At 40.4% G+C, this 20,387-nt stretch overlaps 1 protein-coding gene across 1 annotated transcript; it reads left to right on the forward strand.

The window, feature by feature from the left end:
- Positions 1-11,201: 11,201 nt before the first annotated feature.
- LOC109408067 (uncharacterized) lies at positions 11,202-20,173 on the forward strand. The gene is made up of 2 exons (XM_029876612.2): positions 11,202-11,671; positions 19,961-20,173. The coding sequence occupies exons 1-2, from the start codon at positions 11,318-11,320 to the stop codon at positions 20,132-20,134; spliced, it is 528 nt and encodes a 175-aa protein (XP_029732472.2). The 5' UTR covers positions 11,202-11,317; the 3' UTR covers positions 20,135-20,173.
- The last annotated feature ends 214 nt before the right edge of the window (positions 20,174-20,387 follow it).

Below are 20,387 nucleotides of genomic sequence, written 5' to 3' on the forward strand. Positions count from 1 at the left end.
CTCTGTAGGAGTTCGCGTTGGCACTCTGACCTCTGACAGAGACCCTCAAAGCAGGCCTTTTTGCTTGCTCTTATCTCGGTCTTCAGCGCGGCTTTTGCAGCGGCGAACACCACCCGCCGTTCGTTTTGCTATTCCTCTGATCGTGCTCGCTGCATCCGCCGCCTAGCCCATAGGCAGGCACGGCGCAGGTCCGCAATCGCGTCGGTTCACCAGTAAGCCGGTGGCCTCCCATTTCTAGGGTGGACTCGCCAAGGCATGGTCGCATCACAAGCACGTGAGAGCACCGCTACCAGTTCGTCGCCGTCTAAACCAAGTAAGTGTCTCCCTAAATACCCCTTCGTCGAAGTATGATGTCTTCCACCTGCGAGGGCTTGGCCTTGGTCTAGCCGCCTCTTCTTCTACCCCCTGTCTGCTGTTGTTGTAGTCGATACTGTAGCGAACCGCCAGGTGGTCGCTGTGAGTGAAGCCATCATCTACTCTCCAGTTCGAACTACTTGTTAAGCCAGGACTACAAAAGGTCACGTCAATAATAATTGACTCCGCTCCGTTTCGATTATAGGTACTCTTGGTACCGACATTAGCCAAGTCGACATCTAAGATGGCCAGTGTTTCTAGCAGGATCTGACCCCGCTGGTTTGTGAAACGGCTTCCCCATTCCACGGCCCAGGCATTAAAGTCACTCGCTATTACCACCGGCCTTCGCCCTGTTAGCACGGTCGTTATGCGGTCCAGCATTTGCGTGAACTGCTCGATCGGCCACCGCGGAGGCGCATAACAGCTACAGAAGAAGACCCCGTTTACTTTGGCGACCACGAAGCCCTCATAGGTAGTAGACACCAACTACAGGACGGGGTATTTACCCGTCGTCCATATCTTCGGTACTTGCAACGTCGCCATTGAGGTGCTGCCGCCACCTCTCGACCACCTCACGTTCGCTCGTGAGAATATTCCCTTGATTATCTCGGCACATGTCGGCTTGTGGCACAAAGCCTCTGCGCGAGCGGTTCAGCTTCTCGTAGAACTTTCGTGTGTCCTTAGCGCGGTACAGCTCTTCCATCGCTTCGCGATCTTGTTCTTCCTACTGGCGCTTCTTCATCCGGAAGACTGAGTTCTACTTGTTCCGACCCTGTCTATAACGTGCCTCATTCGCTCTCGTACGGTGTTGCAGCGTTCTCGCCCATTTCTTTGATTCGGAGTTGCGAAGCCTAGTGCTGTAGCCGAGGTACTACCTATGGCGGATAGGATGTCCCTCCAGCCATCTTCATGTGTAGCTGTGCCAAGCTGCTCTTCCGTTGGTATGGCCACTGCTAGCTGATGCGCGTAGTCTTGAGCCACTTCTACGTTCCACTGTTGGAAATAGTGTAACGATTTCCTCCAGTGCTTAGTGAGTCCCTAATTCGCGCACAGATCAATGTTTGACGATCTCTCATGTTCTTTGCAACATGATTGATATTTAATAAATGCAATAGAACCCAGAAGTGAATAGCTGAGGATGTTTGCTTGCTAAGTTCCAAGTTATAGTCGGTATATTCCATTGATACCTTTATGAATTCGACACGTGGTAATAACCGTCGAAAGTTTTGAGCGCATGCATACAGCGACTAGGTAGTGAGATCCGAATCTATATTCGCACTGCGGTATATGAGGACATTGATTATATCGGAGAAGAATTTACCGTTGATATCTCCAGGTGGGTTTATGGATATCTTTGCAGGGGAAAAAAGTGCTTTGGACTACCATTCCACCAGGCTGCTAAACCTACGCATTGTTGCCGTTATCATTCGATACGGCGTGCAGGCTGCTTCGCCCGATTACCGATCTGTACATTTCCTCCCTTCCTACCTGCGCGTTCATGTCGCTGACAACAATTTTCACGTCACGCGGCGAGCAACCATCGTATGTTTGCCCTAACTGCGCGTAAGACGCTTCTTTCTTTTCATCAGGTTTCCCATCCTGCGGACAATGCACTGCACATTGATGATGCTGTATGTTAAAGCACAGAGAACAGACATCCAAGTCCAATTCCGAAACTGTGTAAGGAATTTAACGGCCATTTGAAATCGGCAACACAGGTGGCAACATCGTGGCGCTGCAATCGGTTAATTTCCCATACTTATTTAATTCGCCACTTGAAATGTTTCACTTCACCACTGACTGTGGCAATATGGTGTTTGGCGGCGTTAGTGTTTCCTTCGTGTATTGGTTTGCAACCTTACTCAAGTGAAAATTCGAATCCTTACACAACTTTCTGAATGAAATTTGTTCTAGCCTGGATGTCTGTTCTCTGTGGTTGAAGAAACGGCCCATAGTAGACCATGCGTCTCCAGCCTAAAACATCGGTGAGTGTAGGTGCACCGAATCACCAAGCTGCCCCATCAATAACCTCAAGAGGTAGGTTGTGTTCAAGATCGAGTCGAGAGCTTTGGGAGACATCTGTAGGCCCATAAGCGACGAACCCTATTGGTAGATTAGAATTTAAGTTCTAAGGATCGAAGAACCGATTATCTCATTAGAAACATTGCGTAGATCTACGCGAAGTACCTACATATTTGAGTTATCCATTTGCATGCTAGTTGTGGATTGTCACAACAAATGCAGATTGCGACATTGTCATTATTGTTGCGCGATGGTTAAAATTTGATTCATCCAAGAAGTATTTTCTATTTTATTTTATTTTATTTTTTATTAATAAGCTTTTTTATTATCTTGGCCATTGACACAAAAATAATTAGGGTAAAAGCACAAGACTTCTCCCCCAAGAGTTCTGCACTACTGTTCGCCACTTCATACATAAGAAATGGAATTTGGAGGGGGCAAAGACTAGAGCAGTTACGAAGACTAGTGCTTTTGCCCTGAAAGAAAACCTATCAAGTATATTTACCAACATCGAATCCATTAGTAAAGTGTAATTGTCTTCTTCTTGACGACATTGACATCATCCCACACGATGGTGATGGTAACGACAAATTTACAACTGCCCACCTTTCATTCAGGTCACGCACATTGTGCGACAATTTGTTATACCACGGCGGGCGGCATTAACTGATCGTATTTTTCGCGACTTCACCCAGGGGAAGGTGCGGTAATATGATACCCTTAAGCTAACGTAGTTATGCTGTATATAACTGAGATTAAGATGATTTTATGGGTGTCCTGCGCGTTTTGAACGATAGTTTACTACTTTGACTAAGAGACATCAACTTTTGGCCCGCGTGATAACAAATTTACCTAATCAAATAATCACTTTAAAAAAGTGTTGAATATTAGGTGCTGACGAACTGTTGTGGGTAATACGTACTTTAAGGTGGGGCAAAACGGTGTCAGGCCATTCGGCCGAAGGTCATTAGGCCGAAGGCCATTCGGCCGAAGGTCATTAGGCCGAATGGTCATTAGGCCGAATGGTCATTAGGCCGAATGGTTATTAGGCCGAATGGTCATCAGGCCGAATGGTCATTGGGTCTTCTTCTTGCCGTTACGTCCCCACTGAGACAAAGCCTGCTTCTCAGCTTATTAACTGAGAGCTTCCTCTGCAAATGACCATTTTGCATGTGTGTATCGTGTGACAGGCACGAAGATACTTTATTGATGCTGAATCTACTGATATTTTACCCATGAATTTTTCCTTCTTTTAAATATAGGCTGTTCTTTCTAGTATCATTGCTGAAATAGTTTTTTGCGCTGAAACTGCTGATATTCAATTCATAAATTTTTCCTTCTTTAAAACATAGGCTATTCTTTCTAGTTCCATTGTTAAACTAGTTTTTGTCAAAAATTGTTGGAAAAGGTAAAAACAACGGCTAACTTTCAATTCGTCCTGATGACCATTCGGCCTAATGACCATTCGGCCTGATGACCATTCGGCCTAATGGCCTTCGGCCTAATGACCTTCGGCCTAATGACCCAGCATCGGGCAAAACGACTTCTGGCATTTCCCGCTTTGAATTTTAATGAAATACCATGGGGCTCCATCTAACTACTTACGGCAGCAGTTGGTGGTGTAGGAGGCGGATGGTAGTTAATGGGTTATTTCCATGTAATCAGCGCAGAATCGCTTGAATTCTATGGCTTCATATTAGACAATTTGTCCAAATGTCGAAAATCATCGTTTTCCACACTCCTCACCCGAATATTCTAGTCATTCTTGAGCTTGATCGGCGCAATATTACGTCTAGTTTGGTTGCATCTGAAGGAAACTTCAATTATATAATGAAATAGCATGAGGTTGAGGGCGTTTTGCCCCGGGAATGCGTATTACCCCAGGTTACCCTACTACCCACTCCAGTGTTGCGAAATGAGCGAGTACTCACACAACTTGTCAAACTCACGAGTGAGTATGAGCAGTACATCTTAAACTCACCGTGAGTATTACTCACATTTGAGTAAGCGCTGTACAACTCACACTCACTCGTGAGTATTGACGTGCAGATACTCACGAGTATGCTTTACTCATATTCATACGGTAATCTAAAATTTATCTGAAGGCTTGGAATCCTCTCAAACATTAAAATGGTATGTTTTATTGGGGCGAATGTATTGAATCAGTAGACAAGGTTGCTTGTCAATAATTGTTTTTTTTTAAATTCTAGTGAATTGTATCTTACTGGTAGTTCTAAGCGCTCCGTTAAGGGCGGTCCTGAAGAGGTCCCCTTTGAGCCCAACAGCTCAACGTGAGGGCTTTTGTTTGAACTCAAACCTCTTGTAGACAGAGATCAATCCCCTGAAATGGCTGTCATCCACATATAACTGGCGTGAAGCTAAAAATTTGGTGCAGGACGTGGTGCTGATTTGAATGGGCGGTTGCATTAAGCTGAAAACAGTGTTTTTTGAACAAATGTGTAAACGATCGTTTCTCAAATGCACGATAATTCGTACGACAAAGTTCGCTTCTGCACGTAGCAGATTGAAAGGCAGGCTGAAATTTCGTAAACGAGCCCGTTCGAGCCGGCTTCAAGAACTAACGCTTTCTTCAGGGGCTTGGCAGAGATAGCAATTAAGAAAAAGTAATTTGTTGCAATTTCTCATCGAAATAGGCTGTTTTACCTCACGCAAGTCTGCCAGGAAAAGGCCTACTTTCCCACATCAAATTAGCAGTGCTGTAATGGTTCATTACAGCACTGATTTGCGTTGCGTAATGAACCATTACAGCACTGTTTTCAGTTTTGATCAACTTCTTGATACTTTCTGGATACAGGTTTGAAACATTTTGACAACTGCACGGTATAACTAGCTATGATCAGATTTTCTTAAACATGGCTATGAACAACACTGTGCGGCTTGATGAAGAAGTTTTGTTTAAAACTATCCTCCAGTGGTAATTTATGAAATTGCAAAAAACGTTGTACGCAACTCGGTGCAGAACTCGATTTTTAAATACAGCACTCGTCGTAATTATCCAACTCGGCAAGCCTCGTTGGACAAATGTACGACTCATGCTGTAAAAACCTTCATTCTGCACCTTGTTGCGTAAACTATTGTTCGTGCAGTTGAAAATCGGAATTTTTGACACGCGAAAATTGATTATTCTCCTAAACCGTGTGTCGGACGTACGTCGGGCACAGTGCGCTGGATAGAGGGCCAGGTCCGCTGTCCAGCGCACTACGTCCGACGTTAGGTTTCATGTATGGATTTTGAGAAAATTCGATTGTCGGGTGTGGGGAAACTTCGGGTTTCAACCGCGACGACAATACTATTACGGAATCGTGTGGTGCGCTCGATTGATAGCCGATTTGACCTTGGATTTGACAATTCGATAGCAGCAGACCTGCTGCAAATGCGCATATAGTGCTGAATTAATGCCATTTTAGCTGCTTATTGGTTACCTGGGTGTGATTACTGGCCATGTTACTGGTAGTAATTTGCTCGGCAGTTTTTTTTTTCTTTTTAGGTCCGAGGCTCATATAATTAGGGTGGTCCAACTTTATATGAAAAAAAACTAAGACTTGAAAAAGCTCATGTCCTTCAGAATTTGTTCCTTTTTTTATTCTTCAATCACTTTACCTAATTTACAGCTCTTTTGTCCACTAGGGCACTGTGTGAGCGATTCCAATTGGAAGCTGTACTTACACTTTGTACAGCTCCTAAATGTATTCTATTATAATTCTACTAGATCGAACTGGATTCCGTTGCGCTGCTTTCACTTTCTACACTATCATGGTAGAATGATGAGCACGAGGATGTTGATCTGTGACTATTGTTCCGTTTCCAGTCCGATTGGGGGTCCATTATGAGTTGCCGTTAGCCGATATCCAGGTGTTATGTGTTAAATACAGTGGCGTCTCGTAACCTTACTTTTTACCTGTTCAACGACCCTAAAACTTGCAATTGCGGAGGGTTCAGTATCAGAATCAAGTTGCAAATGGACGCAAACGGCAATTCTCGTCATTTTCTACAAATTACAAGCCAGTTTGTTGAGAAAATTCAAAAATGTATATTCGTTGAACAGGTAGATTTGAGGTTAGGGAATCGCCACTGGTTAAATATATGCCAAACATCTTTATTGAATACCGTAAAGTGACCCGAGTTATACCATTAACAAAGTGTGGTGAAATATAGAGATTTCCTAATTGATGATATTACTTTGCATGCGTAGGTAAACAATAAAAGTTTTTAGCCTATGGTGCCAAAGCTCTCGAGCAGATCCACGTTTCCTCGAAAACTGTGCCTTGTATATAAATAATCACCATTGCATTGCAGTCCAGAACAAACGAAAACATCATTTCAAACCAACAAAAATAACTTACTCACTAAACTCACCGTGGGTAAAATGAGTAACTCACGCGTGAGTATACTCATACGCGAGTAACTCACAGCGTGAGCAATACTCGCAAATGAGTAAGGTGAGTGAGTATTTTTTACTCGTAAGCATGAGTTTCGCAACACTGACCCACTCCATTGATTGCAACACCACACTGAGCAACTTTACCTACGGATGCTGATGGTAGTCGCTGATAAAGCGCATAAAGAGATTACATGTGTACACTTTTGCCACTGACTTATCCACATCCAGCTGATTGGTTGATGATGTACATCTCGCTTGTACTGTTATATGGGCGAAACGGTTTCCCTTTATCATTTGAATCAGTATAGGCAATTCCAAAAAAAAGTTTACGGTGTCGACGGTGCATTTCCGTAACGAAAGAGACGATAAGTGCAGTTACGCCTTTTCATGTGCTAACCACGAGACTTACATCGCCACAGACAGAAAGTTGCGGAAAAATCGCCAAAGGTTCAGTCTGCATTAATCACAAGATTGAGACTATGATCATTAACAGTCATATTTTAGATACTGATGATTTTTATATCCTTCAAAGGAAGAATAATAAAGATGTTTACAAGTCCAAGGCTTGTGCAGTCTCTGCTGTGTAGTCCAATGACCACCCGTATTTATACTACCTTAGGCTAGACCTTAGGTAGACATAATTAATCATACCTAGATATTTAGGTACTGTCATGAATAGTATTTCATGTAGGTAGATATCCAATGCACACAACCATTAGGTAGACACTACAATGATATGTACTAAAGACACACTCAACTATTCCGATTTACGATACAGACATTTTATTCTCTAATGTTCACGCATTAGGCTCGAATTTGAAATTTATTATATTATTAATTTTATTGCAGAGTTTTTACCATTCCAAAGTAATGTTTGTAGTAACAAGCTACAACAACTATGTCAATTCAGACAGCGTTCCTTGCATTACGAATTAAACCGCAACATGACTTTTGTCAAACTGATAAAACATGTAAAATTGTGTTAGGCTGATCACGTCCAATAAAACGTGCAATTGTGATTAGTTTTGAATCTATTGAGAAACACTGAACTAGACCTTTCACGAAAGTGCGGCTTTCATTGTACCGCAACCGCCGTCACCACAATTAAGCACTTTGCATTTGTTTATTACATTAGACCATAATATGAACGTAAAAAAATAAACCAACTGCCTGCTGTTTGAGTATCACAGCGAAGATATACCTATATTTTTATTATAGTTGCAATTTTTACTTTTTTACTTTTCTGCTATGGCAAACACCATTTAATTTAAGACTGGGAGAAAGACGGCTTTAGCAGTTTTTAAAACTCTTATCATCGTAATGAACTGGATAGTTTATCCGACATCCTTACCCAGATATTTACACCGTCCATCGTTGATTTGACCAGTCTGGTCAGCTTCCCAGGAAAGCCGTTTTTATCCAAGATTTTCCATAGCTCTGTGCAATCGATACTATCGTTTGCCAGCTAAAGGGTTACTACATTGCGGGGATCAAAAAATGATCTTTTTTTTTATTGCATAATCTGACAATTCACATTCCAAATTTCATACAGATTGGAGCACTAGAACCAAAGCTACAGCCCACTGTAGCGCGCGCCCTTCATAAGGCCAAGGCAAAGCGTGAAACTATAAAGGCCATTATCTCAAAATGGTGTTTAAAAAAAAGTTCGTATTTCAAATCTCGAAGTACTGAACGGCTCACATTTCATGCATAAATGCATAGTTGACTAAGAAAAGACTTTGTTTAAGCTATTTATCTACACCAAAAACAACGAATTTTTCGTTGAACATGGATTTTTATCGTGGAAAAAAATTTTTGGTCAACTTAACCGTTCAGTACCTCGAGATTTGAAATACGAACAATTAAAAAAAATACAAATCGGTCAACTACCTTTTAAGATATCGTGATGACCGTAAACCACACTTTTTAAAAATACCATTTCGAGATAAGCGAGTTTAAGTTTCGCGCTTTGCCTTGTCCGAATGGAGGGCGCGTGCTACAGTGGGCTATAACTTTGGTTCTAGTGCTTCACTGCCGTTCTACGCCCGATTGTCCCATGTTCTATAGGAATCCCATATAACATGGGACAAATATGCGTAGAACGGCAGTTCAATCGTAATGAAATGTGGAATATTATTGCCGTCAATCATGTCAATAGGGTCCTAAAATTACAGACGAAATCTCGCTTATATTGAATAATACAAGCATGGTATTCTAATCGGAATTGTACTTTATTCGAACTTGAAAAACAAAGGAATAATGAGAAAATTCGAAATGAGTAAAATGGTAAATAGTTCTACTTTGACATTTGAGGTCAACCTTGTGTGACTGAGCTCGACATTTTTCGCACTGGGATTTCAAAAATGTTCACTCAGAAAAAAATCTATACTAAATAGTATAAATCTCACTCTAAATCCATTTCGCCTGGTTGACCCCAGGCTTCGTAAAAAGGCATTCTATACTGGCTTAGTATAACCGTGATATAGACATAACCTAGTATAAGACAACAATATTAAAGCTAGTTTAACCAGTATTTATTTGAGATTGTTTAGAGAAGATTTGTTTTGTTTATCTTTGGTAAAAACTAAAAAAAAACAAAATTGGAAGAAGCAGGTTTATTTATTGAAAGAATAATTAAATTCCGATAACGATCTGGGTTTTCCCGATTCTCCAGCAGTTTCCAGGTAGCGATGCGCGAAAAACGATGATGTCCGATTTGCGTATGTACGTCGATTCCGTGGCCATGTTCTGCCTTAGCTCGATGCGCTTCACTAGCATCGATTCAATGCCGGGTTCTTTTTGTCCCGAGGCAACTCTGTCCACTAGCGCCGTCATCAGCTTCCGCTATAGAAGTCTTGGCCATCTTCCGGATGATCGCCGTGTGCTCCATGGTCTGCTGCATTTCTGGAGTACTTCCTCCTGCATTCGCTGGCATGCACCAATGAATCCATCATCGCTTTCTGTTCTGGGGCGGTCATTGATTGGGTCATTCGATACGGCGTGCAGGCTGTTTCGCCCGATTACCGGTCTGTACATTTCCTCCCTTCCTACCTGCGCGTTCATGTCACCGACAACGATTTTCACATCACGCGGCGAGCAACCATCGTATGTTTGCTCTAACTGCGCGTAGAACGCTTCTTTCTCGTCATCGGGTCTCCCTTCGTGTGGGCAGTGGACGTTGATGATGCTGTAGTTGAAGAAACGGCCCTTAACTCTCAACATGCACATCTTTGCGTTGATCGGCTGCCACCCGATCACACGTTGTCGCATCTTGCCCAACACTATAAATCCTGTTCCCAGTTCATTGGTGGTGCCACAGCTTTGGTAGAAGGTAGCCGCTCGATGCCCGCTTTTCCACACTTTCTGTCCAGTCCAACAAAGTTCCTGCAACGCCACGATGTCGAAGTTGCGGGGATGTAGTTCGTCGTAGATTATCCTGTCACATCCTGCGAAACCTAGTGACTTGCAATTCCATGTTCCAAGTTTCCAATCGTAGTCCTTATTTCGTCGCGTGGGTCTTTGCCGATTGTATCGAGTCGTATTTTCTCCTATGATATTCGCAATGGGGATTTTTACGGGTGGCTTATTGAGCCTACGCCAACACTCCTGTCTCGCCGGAGGGCCATCGTGCCAGTTCTGTTTAACGTCCCAACCAACACTAGGACGACCACGCTGATGGGGCTACCACCTTGGATCTAGCTGGGCGTGGTGCAGCGTTTCTTACTCAGCCGCTGGATGCCAGAACAGACGCTGTTTGAGCCGCACCTCCTTGGTGAACAGACACTCGGATCGTACCTCCTCAATCTAGCTGAAGTCAGAAGGACAACAGTGCCCAGGCTGCACTACCAGCTAAGCACACAACTCTTAGCTGGCGGGAGCATGAGGTAGGAACTTGTGAGGACCAGAGCTATATTGGACGCTCTCCTTATCGACTCACCGTTTTGCAGCCCAGGTACATATAGGTACACCTGCCCAAATGATACAATTGTCTAAGACCTTATGTGGCGGCGGCAAAGGATAAACCACGAGTAATGCTGAAGGTTGCCAAAGCATAGAATATGTTACGAGAAAGCCGAACAACAATCCTGCAAAGTTGGTGCTCACCACAAGCGTGAATACAGAGAGAAATTTTCTCAGAATCTTCCAGGATTCTGCCGTATAATAAACAGTGCAAAGCATGCTTAAGCATGTTCCCGAAAAGACACCGCTAGGGGTATTGCTCCTGATCTTTGCGATCCCTACCGACCGCGACCGCACATAGCGCCTCTACCTAGATGCAATGCACTTTTGGGCGACGGTGATCACCTTGCCGGCACCGAGTAATAGTGAAACGTGACTCAGATCTTTCTTCCACTCGATGATGACGATCATGAAAGCTACTCGGTAGTTACCTGCTGAACCAGTACCAACACTTTTATGATGATGTGTGTTGGCGGTGTGATCGCGGTCGAAAAATGTCTCCGCGCGCATGTTTCCTCACCTTCAACCGTTCTTTTAGTTGCGGTCGCCCGCGCTCGGCACAGCGGCGACCGCCTGGTGATGATTCGACACAAAGGCGATAATCATGTCACATTTCTCCCCCTAACAAAAGATGAAAAAAATCGGTATTACATACATACCTACCTACTGTTGTTGGCCGGAGGGAGGACATCCACCCTTTCTCAGTGCCACAGACATACATGCCAGAAGGACGGAATGGGTGTGGAGGTGGATCAGTCGGATCCAATCCACCGGCCATTGTTGATAAGGGCAATACCGTTTCGTTATAAAAAGTGGCCGGAACCGTCGAAAGTGCATCAGTTTGTCAGCAATTGTAGCGCCGTGCGCCAAGTTCCACTCTCGTCAGAGGCCAAAGCTCCACCCGAAGCAGATACGATGAAATACGTTCTAGTGGTACGTGTGATTTAGATGTTGAAGAACTTCAAAAACATTCCGTAGTTCAAGTGAAGTGTTTTGAAAATGTATGGGAACCGGATAATACTTAAAAATCTGCGGAAAAAAGTGAAATACAAGACAAATTTTGTGGAATGTTTTGAGCAACTGTGAGGAAAAACCCCAGAAATTACAGCACGTGTTTTAGAATCAATGGTGTCCATAGCATTCATAGCTGTCAATGAACAAGAGTTTTATTACAAGGACAGTGATATCATGATTGAGTAATACCGAGAAGATCATGGACGAAACCATGGGAAGCAGAATATAATGTGTCACCAAGATCAATCCTATACTTCAAGACTATTAAAATACTCATTGTAAATTTCACAACCGAATTACTTGTAAATGCAAATCGAAGTTCACTGCAGGGCAGGTGTCGGCCACCTTCTTAGATAATAGTTCTAAAAGTCTAACTGGGGCCTGTTAACTTTGAAACCCTGAAATTCACCTGGAAGTTCTTTAAAAAACACATGACTTCTAGAACTCTACATAATGCTACTAGATCAGCGTTTCTCAAACTATGGGTCGCGACCCACTGGTGGGTCGCGGGCTGATTTTTGGTGGCTCGCGAAGGCTTGGGCAATATTGTAATAAATGTCTTAATTATCTTAATTGTACTCCCTTGGAAAATCGACAGAGTTATTTTTAGAAGTGCGGTGTCTCTTTAATGCTATTCAAAATTTTGTATTATAAGTCTTAGTCTGGAGTACATTTAATATTGGCTCTATTGTCTGTGTTCTGAAATCGATTCTGAAACTATGAGTTTTCAATCAAAAGTATTTTTTGTTGCTTGCAGTTTGCATTGTCTGTTGAATATTTACCCAAGTAACACACATGTTATATAAGAGTTACGACAGCGCAAGTTTTGGTTGTATAGAAGTTTATTTTACGTTATTTCAACACAATGTTAGAATAACGTAAAATAAACGTCTATACAACCAAAACTTGCGCTGTCGTAACTCTATTATAACATGTGTGTTGCTTGGGTACATACCAAGTTCAGCAGTTGAAATATCAAAAAAAAAAGATTTATCAAAAACCAGCAATAACTTACTAAACTTCGACAAGAAACCTGAACTTTACCGAATTTAAGTAAAGGTTAACTTCGGAAAAATTCTGATGAGTATCGATAATCCGAACTTTCGCAGAAATCAGAACAACTGAAAATGATTGCAATAAAAATATAAATAAAATAAGTGTGTCTGACCATCCAGCAGAAATATAATTCTGAAAATTCAACTTGATGACTCATTTTGTCATTTTGTAGTAGATTTTAAAGTTCTGCAGAAGTACAAAACTGCTATTACATCTTTAAAGAATCTGTATAAATATATTTTGTTTTGTTTATTTCTGCAATATGTGAGAGAAAACCAAAAACCTGTTTTGAAGTGCTGCTTGAAGTCAGACTTGATTGGAAACTTGGAAACTTATCTCAAATTCTTTAGACTAAGAGTTTGCCGAAACTGGACACTTGGGTACCTTAATCTTACTTTGACTTTTTCAAAAAAAAACAGAAAGAGTATAATAGTAAATTGATCCAAAGCCTATGGAAATGATAAAATGTATTTATTAAAGTCAGTCCAAATTTACAAAACTGACGTATTTTATGGAAATACGCCAAGTACGCCAAATTCTTTAAAAACCAAAAGTGGGTCGCAAGCTGAAAAAGTTTGAGAACCCCTGTACTAGATGGATAAACCACACATCATTTTTTTTTAAATGCTTCCAGCACCAAAAAACAGCAAAATGAATTGCTGAATTTCATCAAAATTTTTGCTGAATATTAGCACATCGTTGCTGATCAACTGTCAAAATGCTGGATGGTTCAGCTAGTTGAAAAATAATGGGGCACGTTCGGTGAAGTACTAGATTTGTAGTAATGAGCTGAATTTTAGTATGGTGAGAAGGTCTATTCTCCGTTTCTGCAATGAAATAGTGCAAAAAGCGTGGGTATTGTGATTCCTTGCCTAATTTGATGCTGTTTGAGAAAAACTTTGGATAACTATGTTGTTTATGTTGCAAGAAATGGAGAAAACAACAACACTGTTGCCCAAAGTTTTACTCAAACAGCATCAAATTAGGCAAGGAATCATAATACCCACGCTTTTTGCATCATTTCATTGCAGAAACAGAGAATTGACCTTCTCACCATACTAAAATTCAGCTCATTACTACAAATCTAGTACTTCACCGATCTATCCTATTGCTGATACTCAGTAAATTCCTATTGCTGAATAAAATGAGCACAAAAAAAATCAGCAAAGTTTGCTGAATACCAGCAAACAAAATTTGCAGTGCAGGTTTACGAGATAAGCGAAGGTACAGTAATTGGCCCTTAGCTGAGTTACAGTTAAAAAACAAGCATTGAAGTTCAAAAAGTTTTCTAACTGCAATTCCTCTAAGGGTCAATTTATGCACCTTCGCTTAACTCATAAACCTGTTTTATCCATACCTAGTTCAACAGGTCAGGTTCAACCTAGATCAAGACCTAAGCGGAAACGAAAAATTGGACCTAAATACATCAGTGCAACAGTTTTTCAGTTATCGCATTATTATTGAAAAGTCAACATTTTGTAGATAGAATGTCTATATAAAGAAATGTCCCATATAGCCGAGGCGGTAAACGCACGGGTATTCAGCATGACCATGCTGAGGGTGACGGGTTCGATTCCCGGTCGGTCCAGGATCTTTTCGTAAAGGAAATTTCCTTGACTTCCTTGGGCATAGAGTATCTTCGTGCCTGCCACACGATATACACATGCAAAATGGTCATTGGCAGAGGAAGCTCTCAGTTAAAAACTGTGGAAGTGCTCATAGAACACTAAGCTGAGAAGCAGGCTTTGTCCCAGTGAGGACGTTACGCCAAGAAGAGGAGAGAGAGGAGAGGATAAAGAAATGTCGTCATACGTTTCTCTAGACATTCTTTTAGAAATTCTAATTTGTCACAAGGATTATGGTTTTGTAACAGAAAAACAAACTGTTTAATAATCAGGAAAACAAATTTCCTGAGTCAGAGAAAAAATCGAAAAAATCAAATTTTGGTACATCAGAATAAAAATACAATAGAAAAACCGAACATATTGTAACATACATTCTATAAATCATACTATGTTGTGTTACTTGGTAATACTCCTGTTAACGGCTTCTGAGGCCTGTCAACTATACAAGCCTAAATATAAAGTGATTTGTTTCTTTAAAAAAATGAAAATGAAATAGAATCTTTGATTGTTTGGACTAGAAGCTATAAAGTTCAACATAACTAAACGGTGCTTTAGGAACTTTCCTAAATGGCTTGAATAACTCATGATGAATAACCTGGGCTTGTTAGAGGAATATCTGTAAGTAAAAAGAAAATCGTATTAAGTACTGTTCCTTTGAATTCAGTAACAAATTTTGAAAACGACGTATAATCAATGGTGTAGCATTGATTATACGTCGTTTTCAAAATTTGTTACTGAATTCCACTAAGAATTTGCATCCTTTGACAGATAGGTATATGGCGGCGGCGGGCACAAATAACCGATTCGAGTTTTGACGTTTCTTGGGGATCGTAATCGGTTGGCGCCAAAAAACGGCGGATGAAGGGGTGAGGAGGAGAATGAAACTGTTTTGACTTTCCCCCAAGAAACGCCAAAATCCGAACCGGTTGGATATGTCCACCGCCGCCATCACCGCTCGCGGATAAGTGGATAGGAGGCACCAGTGGCGTAGCCAGAAATTGTCTCTGGGAGGGGTTTTCAATGGTCACACGGTGTGTCTGGTAGAACAAAATTAATTTAAAAAAATCGGTATCGCTAAAACACCCACCAAACGAAAGCTGAAGGTCCCCTCTTTCATATGAGACTAAATTGAGAAAGTTCTATCGGCGGGCCAAGAACAATTTTTTTCAAATATTACTATCTTTGAGACTTGTGTTATTTTCCTTTTCAACCTTGAGTGTAACCAAATGGGCATGCATGAGGTCACCCATTAGTAACGTGTCCTTTTAAAAGAGTAAACTGGTCAAATTAAAAATTTCCCTCACAAAATGTTGCTTAGACATAAAGTGCAAAAAAATATTTAAGGCAGTTGAAATAGAATTTCAGCTGTATTTGGACATATGTACAAATAAACTTTGCCTTTTATACATGGTCGGCGTTAAGTCAGAGGGGACCAAGTAACAAAATTGTCGAAAATTAGATTTTTAAGGCATTTGATTGAGGATTACTTTGGCAACTTGGAACATTCACCCGATTTTCAAAATGTTACAATTAACGAGAGTTATAGCACAATTTCTTTTGATTGAACTGCGAAAATCGATAATAGTGTGCAGTCAGAGGGGACCAAATGCTTGATGTCAAGAGAATTGAAAAAATATGTATTGGTCAAAAGCCAATAATCAAAATAGTTTATCATCAAAATATAATACGTTTCCAAATCGTATGACTCCCTTACGCATTTTCTGATGATTATTGATCAAGAAAGCACGTGAAAACCCATTTTATGTTGGTCAATATCGTATTTTACAGATCATCGTGTTGAAGCATATTCTGGCATTTCGCGTTCAGACAGAGTGGACCATGTGTCTCTAAGAAAAATAGTTGAAATTACCTTATTCTTCGTTATCCTTTCCAAATCAAAATTTGTTTGTTTAGCAGCTGTTGGGCATCAAATTGAAATGTACCATTACCCGTTTCATGAAGAAAGTGATTTTACCGATTATTTAATAATCGTGTACTTGGTTCACTCTGACTGAACGAATTTTTGAAAAACGCCAGTCCTCTAAATAAATTCTTATGGACTGTGTAACTACAATATTTCAAAAACGTACCGAACTGTGAAAATACGTTCAAAAGTTGTTGGCTATTAAATGTTCAAGTTAAGAATTCTTAAACAGCTCAATAATTGACTACCCTTCGTGATATTGTACTGTTGTACTTGGTTCACTCTGACAGAACATAAAAATTGAAAATGGTAGTCATCAGTGCAATGACAGAAATATCAAATTTCAAACTTCCTGCTCACATTATACACCTCTCCTATTAACTGTTGTCCTACTAGTGCATTATTTTTTCATCAAATATGTAAAAACTTGAGTGCGAAGTGTAGTTGGTTGTAGATTTTCCAAAAATCGTTCAGTCAGAGTGGACTAAGTACAATCAATTACTTAGCAATTTCTCGGTTTCAAGCTTTATTGTACGTTTTTTCGCGATGAATACAGAGCTATGCTTTGATGAATAGTTATTAAGATTTATGGCAGAAATTCAAGTGCATTTGTTGAAAAACTCAAAATTTATAGAGTTGCAAACTTTAAAGTCGTTTTTCTAGAAATTAGGTAAAAGACACATGGTCCGCTCTGACTTAACGCCGACCACATGTGGAAGTAGTTATTGCGGCTGCAGTTTTCTTATTTTTTTATTGACAGTGTCTCATGATTTAAAAGTTTTACGATCGAAGTAGGCCGGGTAATGTCAACAAAAATAGAACACACATCAAAGTAGCTCGGATCACGGTGTACAACATTTGGAAGGTAATCCATTTCGGAAAACTGAAAGTTGTTTGATGATGCAATTTAAATTGTTCAAAAGCATGAATAAAACTATCTAGAACCCCACACCAATTTTATCAACGTGAAGGTCTGTCTTATATTCTTGTATGCCGTGGCTGGGATGGAATTACCACTTGCCGGGATTAGTTCAATTTGTGCACCTTTAGGGTCCTTAAAGACTTAAACATTTTTAGTTAATAGTCAATAGTCTAATGCAGGAAAATTTCATTCAATTCGGTTCAGTGGTTTCCGAGATATGACAGCTCAAAAATGAGTTGTCTAAAAAATGTTGTTTTACCTGAACGGTTCTAACTTTGCGATACATTAATCAATCGAGCCCAAATTTGTGCCAATGATGCACATATAATAGGTTGACAAACAGTCAAAATTTGAGATTTTTTGATGCACTCTATGAAAAGTTGCAGCATGTTGAATTTTTTTGTGGGATAAAAAAAGTTGCCTATCCCAAACATTTTGGCCATCCCCTGTATGTCTAAGCCCATATGTACATAATAATCAGAACGATTTGAAAATCGTTGCAGTTGTGTTAGATGCTACAGGGAGATGATCAAAGGCAATCAACTTGTTTGCACTAAAGCTGAAATGCATTGAAACTTGTTGGACATCATTCAGACTTTTCAAAAAGCTGCTGCGGTTACTGAATATTTGCGGGCAAAACCCAGAGATAAGGCTGATCAGATAAAGCTCTCAAATATTCATGAACTGCCATCCAGATGGAAACCGGCGTTAAAGAGTAACCAGAACAGTAAACCGATTTTATTCACCGATGATTTGTTTTTGATAACGAAAAGGGCCCATAAAGCCACAGCTGCAAAGGACCTTTTCGTGAAGGAAATTTCCTCGACTTAAATGAGCATGCAGTATTTTCGTGCAAGTGTCACGCTATACACATGCAAAATAGTAATTGGCAAAAGAAGTTTTTAGTTAAAAGCTGTGAAAGTGCTTGTAGGAGATAAAATAAGAAAATTTAAAACAAATCGAACAATTTAGTTTATTCTTATTATATCTCCTACAGTGCTCATGAAACAAGCTAAGAAGCAGGCTTTGTCTATGTAGGGACGTTACGCCAAGAAGAAAAAGAAGATGATGAAGAAGAAGAAGAAGAAGACGAAAGAAAACATGTGCCTTGAGTACCAGACGCGCATTGAAGCTGTTTGAGGAGAATATATGACCCAAATATGAGACCCTAAAGACGTATACGCATCTGTCATAGGATAGAAACACATTATTGGAATTCAAAGGATCAGCATATAACTCACTGTTCTAGTACTTTCACCACACTTTCCATAAACACAAAACTGTCATCTGCTGGATTTCCCACTCACATGAGACTATTATGCTTTTATGGGTAAAATAATAAACATAATATAAAAAATATATCGTCGGAAAGTCATGCTTGCAATGAAAAAACAGTGTTTTGTCATAAATGGGTTCTTCGAAAAAAAAAATGAGAAAACATCATATTTAAAAAAAAATGTTCTAGACCCGCCGATAGAACTTTCTCATTTAGGTCTCAAATGAAAGGGGGAACCCTTAGCTTTTGTTTGGTGGGTATCTTAGCGATACCGATTTTTTTAAATTAATGTTGTCCACCAGACACACCGTGGTCTGATACCTTTTTTGATTTGACGCTTACATTTTGTAAACAGAAATGAGAAATTGTATTCTCCGTGCAGCTGAAACCCGGAATTTTCGGCTAGCGAAGTTGGATTTTTCTCCAAATCCGTGCGTCGGACCTAACTTCGGAAGTAGTGCGCTGTATAGCGGACCAGGTTTACTATACAGCGCACCACTTAAGAAATAATTAAGAGTAAAATATTTTATGGTGCCTAATGTTTATAAATAATTTCTCACAATATCAAAATAATGGCAAATTTAGCTAGGAATGTAAATTATGTTATTGTTTTGATATTTTATACAATTCATTATAAAAGGTGCTAAATTGCAAGTTTTACCATGATAGTAATTTTTGTTATTGATGTGTTATTTAGCATTATTCATGAATAACATATCAATGACAAGATTTGCTATGATTGTATATTTTGCTATTGATTTGCCATTTGAAGTTTTTCATAATAACAGAAGAATGGCAAAACGAGATATGATGTCAAAACCAGTTATTATTTTATCCTTTGTTTGCCATTAGCCTCTACCCGGGTTCCGAAGTTAGGTCCGACGCACGGATTTGGAGAAAAATCCAAGTTCGCTAGTCGAAAACTCCGATTTTCAACTAAATTGAGAATATTATGCTTTTGGTCGAAATACGAAGTGACCGAACGAGCGAAAATTGATTTTTAACCTACTTGGAAATGTCGCAACTCAATTTGGATTAGTGCATATTGTTGCTCTTAATTAGCTTAATGATGCGCAACAGAAAAAAATAGATTCAAATTTACTTCGCAGCTACAACTTCGCATGTGCTTCTAGCGACGACTTTGATTTGGTGGTGCGACGATAATATTCGTAGTTTGAAAATAGCGGCGCAGCCGAAAATTTTTTTCATCGCACAGCGCTTTATACTGAAAATTTGTTTCACAAATTTTGGCACCGCGGGGGGGGGGGGGGGGGGGGGTGGTACTTGAACTGCAATACTAAATATTCATTTTTATAGTCTTGTTCAGTACACTAACAGTATCCTCTACACTGTTTTTTTTTCTCTCTTTTCTTCCACCACATTAATATTCCCCAATCTTCCACAGACAATTGCCCTCCTGGTGCTGGCGGTGGCTCTCGTATCTGCCCTTCCCGCCGTCCAAGATGAGTCCCTCTTCGGTAATCCCGTCGAAGTGCAGGAAGTGGACGTAATCAACCCTCAGGACCCACAGGCCTTCTTCAAGCTGCGCAAGCTGAAGCGTCTGCTCTTCCTGGGCTAAGCGGCGTTTGTTTTACAACAGTTAATAGTTACCCAACCGGATCACAACCAACATCCCAACCCACAAACCATCTCGAGCGCCATATTTGATTTATGTTATCAAACGATCAGTATTTTGTTATTCATGTTTACAGAACCCACAGAACGTTGAACAGAATGTTCCACCGAACATCAAAAGTAGATAAGTTTTTTTTTATTTGTGCTATTGCGCAAATTTTAAGGCGTCTATCTGGTACTCTCGCCCATCCGACCCG

Source organism: Aedes albopictus, chromosome 2, assembly GCF_035046485.1.
Source record: "Aedes albopictus strain Foshan chromosome 2, AalbF5, whole genome shotgun sequence".
Lineage (NCBI taxonomy): Eukaryota > Metazoa > Arthropoda > Insecta > Diptera > Culicidae > Aedes > Aedes albopictus.